Consider the following 7125-nt stretch of genomic DNA (forward strand, 5'->3'; position numbering starts at 1 on the left):
CACGACCGTGCCTCCTCGGAAACGGAAATTTTCTCTTTTTTTTCTTCCGCGAGAGTCGCGGCTTTGCTTCCGCGAGAGGCATGGTTGTGGTTTCGTGAAGGGCACGGGCATGCCTCTTTCGAAAAGGGAAAAAACCTGTGCTCCCGGTTCGGTTTTTTCGTCCAGTTTTTTTCGTAAAAAAAAGATTCATCAAAACCTATCAATATGGGATATAGTTTTGAAGATCTTGACGCGAGGAATCCAACGGTGAAAGCGGTTTAAGATTTGGACACACGATTTGAGAGATAAAACGTTTTGAATAAACGGATATAAAAAAAACTCTCAGATTACGACAAACAAGTGACGCGCTGCATGTACGCCACTTATAGCAACCAAGGGGAATTGGAGTGATGTTTGCGTACTCCTCAATTAGTTATTTCGGCCTGCTCGAGCCTGGCCGAGCCACAGTGTGGACAGGATGGTCCCGGCCCACCTTGGGATTTTGGACCAGTCTATAGGCTCAGAAAAAAGTTAAAGCCCAATAACTGGCCTAGAAATCCCCATAATCCCGTCCCGGCCCATCTCTTTCTAGTAGCCGAAAAACGAATCGAGTTGGGTCGTTCGCCAGTCTCTCCAGCCAGCATCCAGGGACTGAGTCGCTCCCCCAGAAACGTCCGCTCGCCGCACGCCGGACGCGTCGCTGCCTACCTCGCCATCCCTGGAGGCAGGAGCGGAGGATCCGCCTTCCTCTCCGCCCTGCCCGCCCGGCGCCCGGCGCCAGCGCGCGCCCGCGGCTCCTCGCCCACCGCTCTGCGCCCCTGCCTTGTGCGGCAGCCGGCAGGTGCCCACTGCCTGGCGCCCCGCAAGTCGGCGCTGGCTTCCGAGCCAGCACTCTTCTTATTTCCGATCTGAGGTACACCCCATCCACTGCCCATGGCCCCATTCCCCAATTTTCGATTTAGGGTTAGCAAATTTCTTCAGTACATATACAGATGAATTGATGGACACATATACACATAATTATGCCCAGTCCAATGTCATTATGATTGATAGAAAGCAAAGTATTATTGCATAGTTATTGAAGGATGAAGAGGACTGGAGACATTGCTTCTCTTTTTGGCTATAACGAATGTGGCCGGAGAGCAAACCGAAGAACTTGTGCGTCTGCCAGTTGCCTAGTCACATACATTGAGCGGGATATTTTCTAAAAGGTGAATGGAGATGATATAAATATAATTGAGAATTTCATGGCCACTGAAAAGCGTAGGCCAGAAACATAAGCCTTCTTTGAATTTCTCAAGCTATGTGCTATGTAGGCTTCTTTTATGCAAAACTGGGACTTAGTGAGAATTTTAGTACGTTTGTAAGAACATATCATATTGATCTATTTCTATGTGCTATTGGGAGTTAGTTAGAACATATTCACATGCTAGCTATTCCTTGTTTAGGGTTCGTGCAGATGTTCATCGTCTCTTCGGTGTTATTTGATCTGCTCTGTCCCTACTTAATATTGGGATCAATGTACTAGTATCAAGAATGTAATGGAAATATGAAATTGCAGTGTCAAAATATATTCAAATGCCATATTTACTGTCAATTTTTGTAGGAGGACCACCCTGTTTTCAAATCCTAGATCCGCCAGGTGTGCTTGCTCCGCCGTCGGAGACCCGGGGCGACCGCCCCTGTGCTACATCCGCCACTGCCGCCATGAAACTGACCTGCGTGACCACCCCCGGCAGAGGCGGCGGCTACCACTCGCCTGCGAGCCACTTACTGGAGCTGGAGGGGGTCCGCCTCCTCCTAGACTGCCCCGTCGACCTCTCGGCCCTCGCAGCATTCGCCCCGGTGCCACTCGGCGCGGACTCCGGTGACGCGGGGAAGCTCATCCGCGCGGTGCCGTACTACTGGTCGCTGGCGGCGCCGGCGGCCGCCAAAGCAGGTGGCGTGGATGCTGTGCTTGTGTCGTCTGCCACGGGGATGCTTGGGCTCCCCTTCCTCACCCGGCTCCCAAGCTTCGCAAATACCAAGGTGACTGCCATCCCTGCTACTTCTTGATGCATAGCACCCTAGATTGCAAACTGCTATAGTTTAGGCTGCAGCTTTGGTTAGAAATTTGAACGATTGTTGTTTGTCGCCGTAGTGAAGAGGTGTGTTACATGTTTGAAACTGCTGTTAACATGTTAGTGCATGATTTTTGTCTATTCAATAGTTGATAGCTATTCAGATCATCTGGAAGAAGAAGCCTGCTGAATGCAAACAATAGTCTGAAAGACAGATGGGCTAGCTCATTATTTTTTTTCTTTACTTTGCGGATAATTAACCTCCTCAGGGTAGCACTGAGGTGTGTAAAATGGGGAAAACCGGGGGAGAACAATTGGACTTGATGATTTATTTTAAGAAAATAATGAAAACAAGTCCACTCCTGTATGAATACCAAAGGCATGCTCATTGGCTTTTTTTACTCTTGATTGCAGACAAATAATATCCTTAGGCCCCTTTACTACAAAGTGGAACTTAGGGGCTAAACGTCTGGGCATGTTTTTTCTTAAAGCTAGAGTAAGAAATTTTGGTCATATACAATTACCAAGGGATCGAAATATATTATGTTGGCTGTAAAATCTTCTGTGAGACAAAACTTCATCTCCATAGGTAGGTGCTAATGCATACAATGAAATATAGAGCGCAGTTGTTGACTGTCTGTATGAAACTATGAATAGGTTTATGTTACAGAGTTAGCTGCAAGGATTGGAAAGCTAATGATGGGGGAGCTCGTGGAGATGCACTCTGAGTTTGTAAGGTACTACGGGCCAGATACGGATGTGCCACCCAAGTGGATGCAAGGGGAGAAACTCCATAAACTCCTGTCGTCGTTGCAGAATATAGTGATTGAAGATGAGGGAATGGATTTAGCTCCTTTGATGCCCCTTTACAGGTACACAGTATTTAATAGGCCATATACTTGCCGTATTGCATATCGAGTTACCCTTTTACTATAAAGAAATTTATATCTGAAAGCTTCAAAATATACCCAGTTTTCCATATTTATCCTTGACCTTTAGAAATTGTTTCCACTGGTTAATTAAAATTTGATAATCTTAGGGAGTGTGCTAGGAGCAAATAGTATCCATATTTTACTAGTCAAGTAGCAAATTAAGAAGTTTAATAGATACCAAAATTTCATTCATGAATATAGGGTAAGTTTGTAACATATGATAGTTCTTTTTTAACCTGGAGTTACTTGAAATACATACTTGACTCTGTAATTTCATGTACACATCTGATAGGACACAAGTTTATATCCCTAGTAACCTAGCTTGGTGTATGCTTCCATATGCTTAGTATCTCGGTTGCATGCAAATAAAGCTGACTAGATTTTAGTTCTTGCAAGGAAATATGTGAGATTGGACCATATGGTTGCCATTCAATTATATTGACTGCATAGAAGATTCACTACTTAATAATGACATCAACGCTGCTCTATCATCCTGCTTTCTTATCTTAACTGGATTACACCTATTGCAGTGCCCCAAACATAGAAGAATGCATGCGAAAAACCCAGACTGTGAAATACGGAGAGGAGGTCTGCTTCAATGGCATGTTGATGCTGAAAGCCTCTAGCTCTGGCCTGGAGCTTGGCAATTGTGTCTGGTCAATAAAGGGTCCGAGAGCAAGTATTACCTACTTGCCAAGCACCATGTTTGTGTCAGCCCATGCCTTAGATTGCGACTATAACTCTCTGAAGGAAAATGATGTCATTTTGTTTTCAGATTTCTCATCCTTGAATGACATGGATGAGAATAATGAGAATCTGGGTGAGAATGCAATGCTTTGTGATGACTCTGTGTTGAGGTATGCTAGTGTGTCGCTCTTCAGTTTGTATGAATTGCTTATGCGTTAAAAATAACCTTTTGCATTGAATGTTACTTACAATCTTCAAGGGATGGTGGTGTTGATGAGGATGAAGACGTCCAGTGCCTGTCTAAGAATGATGATATTGCAGAGGAGATTGAGAGAATCAGTTTCATATGCTCATGTATATCAGATGCAATTAAATCTGGAGGTTCTGTTTTAATACCAATAGGACGACTTGGGGTTATTCTTTTAATTTTGGAACATATATCAGAAACGTTACTTTCTTCCAACATGAAGGTAATTCTAGCAGTTCTTGACCCCTTGTTACTGTATAGTGGACTCTTGTTAATAGTAATGTAAATATATATTTTTATTGTGCTTTGTGTGAGTCAGGCTTCGTAGTAATGTTGTTAATACCAACGGCATATATTTTTACTTAGGATGTGCTTGGTTTTGCTAATGGTGAAATGTCCAGTTGACAAGGCCTGACGTGCAGTCAACTGGCTGTAAGATGAATAGATGACTAGCTTTAAAAGAGTGTTTAAAGATGCATGTGGTACAAAGAGTGTTTTAGTTCTACACTGTAATCATTTAAATATCAAGCTCCTTTAGTTCTACTATATGAAATATTATGCCCATTCCAAATCACTATATTTTCTCTGCACCACCCGTCTTCTCACATGTTTTGCATCTGTTGTTTTGGGCTGACATTTTTTCCCTGTTTGAGTCAGGTACCCATATTTATGATTTCTGGCGCAGCAGAAAAAATAATATCCTTTACCAATGCTGTGCCAGAATGGCTATGTAAGCCACGCCAAGAAAAGGTCATTCCTTCCTCACTATGGTTGTTTTGACATATGAACTTAATTAACATGGTCTTACTGAAACACTATTTATCCTGCAGCTATTCTCGAGGGAGGAGGAGGCATTATTCGGCCATGTGGAGCTTCTGAAGGAAGGCAGACTATTTCTGTTTCCTCATCTATATTCAAAGGGCCTGCTGTAAGAAGTTTATCAAAATTTTGTTGCTAGTTATTACTTTTTATGACTATACAATGATAGGTAACCTTAAGGTTGTTTAGTTTAGGATCACCAACTTTGACTTTATCATCTCTTTTATACTCTCCTTATAGAAAGCTTGGTACTGGTTGTTTCTTATTTTGGTTTTGGTTGTTTGATAATTTATGGAGGTCCATCAATATCTGGTTGCTACCTTTAGCATAATTTATACTATGACATATCCTGCTTTTGATTCATATGAGCTCACTTGAACAGTTGGATTTCAGTTAATTTTTTGATGTTGTTTCCTGCATTTTCTGCTGTGTAACAACGCTAGAATCCTGTCAGGGCAGCGTGGAAGGAGCCCTGCATTGTATTTTGTCCAGACTGGAGCCTTAGGCACAGCACAGCAGTCCATTTGCTTCGTCGGTGGCATGCAGATAAACGAAATCTTCTTATTTTGGAGGTACACTGTGTCCAATCTTTTCACGGAACCTAGCATAATCTTAACTGCTGTTGGTGGTGCTAAACACATAATTATTTTACGTGCAGGAAGGAGTTGATTCTGAGTTGACTCTTAAGCCTTTCATGCCTGTGGCAATCCAAGTTCTTGAATGTTCTTTCCTTTCTGGAATAAAGTATGTTGAAAATTCAAAAGCTCATGCTTATGTTTCACTAATTCATAGTAGCAAATCAGAATATGTAGACTAAAGGCTCGAGTTTCTTGTTGACAGGGTGCGGAAAGTCAATCCATTGCTGTCAGTTCTCAAACCGAAGCTCGTTCTGGTACGCCATTGCTTATTTTCTGCACCCTTCTGCTGGAGCTACTTTTCTTCGAGCGAGAGTGATCATCTCCTCACGCTCTACTGTACCCTTGCAGTTCCCTGAAGAACTGAAGTCGCGGTGTCCATCAAAGGAGGATGCCCCATGGTCATATCTGTACTACTCCAAGGGCAAAACCATGGAGATCCCAAACATACGGGAAGACTTCGAGGTGGGGCTTCCAACCGATTTTGCCTTTGGGTTGCAGCCTAGGCAGTTGGACAAGGCCATCGCCGTCGCGAGGCTGAGAGCAAAGCTCCATCTCAGCAACGGGCAGTACGTGCTGGTAGCAGCTCCAAAGGATCAGTCCGATCAGTCGATGCGGCAGCTGCTACACTGGGGAGCTGTGGATGCAGCCCGTCTGTTGTCGGCGTTGCAGGAGAAGGGGATCGCCTGTGCTTTCCCTGCAGACGACGATGATAGCTCGGCGGGCTGCGTGCGCTCGATTTTGATCACCAGTCCGGCAGAAGCTCTGGTGAAGATAACATCTGAAAAGACCATGATCTACTGCGACGATGAGAATACAACCAAGCAGATCTATGATGCTCTCAGCAGCGTTTGTAATGGGATCTAGTTGCATGCTACCGCACGGTGAATGGTAGGGACCCATGAAAACTGGGGAGGTGATCTGAAAGGAAAGAGAATCAGATGATGAAGGAATGTGGAATTGCGCAACTGGAAGGTTGGAGTTGGTGGTTTTCTACATTTAGGACCCACATTGGTATCAAGAGAAGAGAAGCAGTTGCACATTTACCAGTTTGATCTCTGATGAAACCGAGGGGCCTCTGAACACGCCTGGCCGACGACCGAGTACGCATCAATGAAGCAGTCGATCTGCGGCGAGGAGGCTCCAGCGGGGGCGACCTGAGAACACATGAGTTGATATTCAATCAAGCGGTTCATATCTCATGTGTTCCCAGCTCGACCCCGCAGGAATTTCCTCGCGTATCCTGCCCTTGTTTACCGTAAAGACACTCCTGCTCTGCTGACGGAAATATATGGCGGTATATCCTCTTCTTCAGGCTTATTATAACCAAGTCGTAGCGATCGATTCTACTTGTAGCTTTTGGTGGCACCAAGGGAGGGAGGGAGGGATGTGACGGACGGAGATTGGTGTTGTACTGCACTGCATTTTCAGGCACAAGTGAAGTACTCTAAGTACGTACTAGTACCATTCTCGGTGCGTCCATGTCCGAGATAGCCGGAGAGAGCGAGTACAGCTGGTTGTACACTTGTACTGCAGCCAGGGCCAGCGTTCCTCCTCCGGCACGGCAGTACAGATTGTACTGCAGTCTGCGGCCACCCGTTGTGATTTAGAACCTCCCACTTGCAGCTTTATTTGCGTTCATTGCTGCACTCGTTGTCGTCTCCACGTGCCGGTGCGGCCGATTAGTAGGACCAATCGTCACCCGCCAGCTCTGATTTGGAGTTAATATATACGTACCATCCATTGCAAAGTTACCACGGAACGTG

At 44.8% G+C, this 7125-nt stretch overlaps 1 protein-coding gene and 1 long non-coding RNA gene across 3 annotated transcripts; one reads left to right on the top strand and one right to left on the bottom strand.

Moving 5' to 3' along the window:
• Window positions 1-582: 582 nt before the first annotated feature.
• On the top strand, window positions 583-6679 carry LOC123062992 (integrator complex subunit 9). Of its 2 annotated transcripts, XM_044486695.1 has the most exons (11): window positions 583-892; window positions 1586-2007; window positions 2697-2911; window positions 3502-3828; window positions 3918-4128; window positions 4563-4655; window positions 4736-4833; window positions 5179-5296; window positions 5383-5468; window positions 5565-5616; window positions 5711-6679. In XM_044486695.1, exons 2-11 carry the CDS (start codon window positions 1687-1689, stop codon window positions 6224-6226), a joined length of 2037 nt encoding a protein of 678 aa, XP_044342630.1. In that variant the 5' UTR covers window positions 583-892; window positions 1586-1686; the 3' UTR covers window positions 6227-6679. The 2 variants fall into 2 exon arrangements, with proteins under 2 accessions (XP_044342630.1, XP_044342631.1); XM_044486696.1 differs by lacking the exon at window positions 583-892 and having other exon boundaries at window positions 1835-2007; window positions 2710-2911.
• Window positions 6220-6917, bottom strand: LOC123062993 (uncharacterized). Its single transcript, XR_006430002.1, has 2 exons — window positions 6407-6917; window positions 6220-6280 (listed from the first exon to the last, which is right to left on the bottom strand). It is a non-coding gene; the product is annotated as an uncharacterized lncRNA (long non-coding RNA).
• Window positions 6918-7125: the final 208 nt, after the last annotated feature.

Source organism: Triticum aestivum, chromosome 3A (assembly GCF_018294505.1).
Source record: "Triticum aestivum cultivar Chinese Spring chromosome 3A, IWGSC CS RefSeq v2.1, whole genome shotgun sequence".
Taxonomy (NCBI): domain Eukaryota; kingdom Viridiplantae; phylum Streptophyta; class Magnoliopsida; order Poales; family Poaceae; genus Triticum; species Triticum aestivum.

Excerpts from the sequence above, each read along its gene's own strand:
- LOC123062992 (XM_044486695.1), top strand. The coding sequence starts at position 1,687 with ATGAAACTGACCTGCGTGACCACCCCCGGCAGAGGCGGCGGCTACCAC. Across the intron at positions 2,912-3,501 it reads CCTTTGATGCCCCTTTACAG|TGCCCCAAACATAGAAGAAT; the intron begins GTACACAGTATT and ends CACCTATTGCAG. Across the intron at positions 4,656-4,735 it reads GTAAGCCACGCCAAGAAAAG|CTATTCTCGAGGGAGGAGGA; the intron begins GTCATTCCTTCC and ends TTTATCCTGCAG.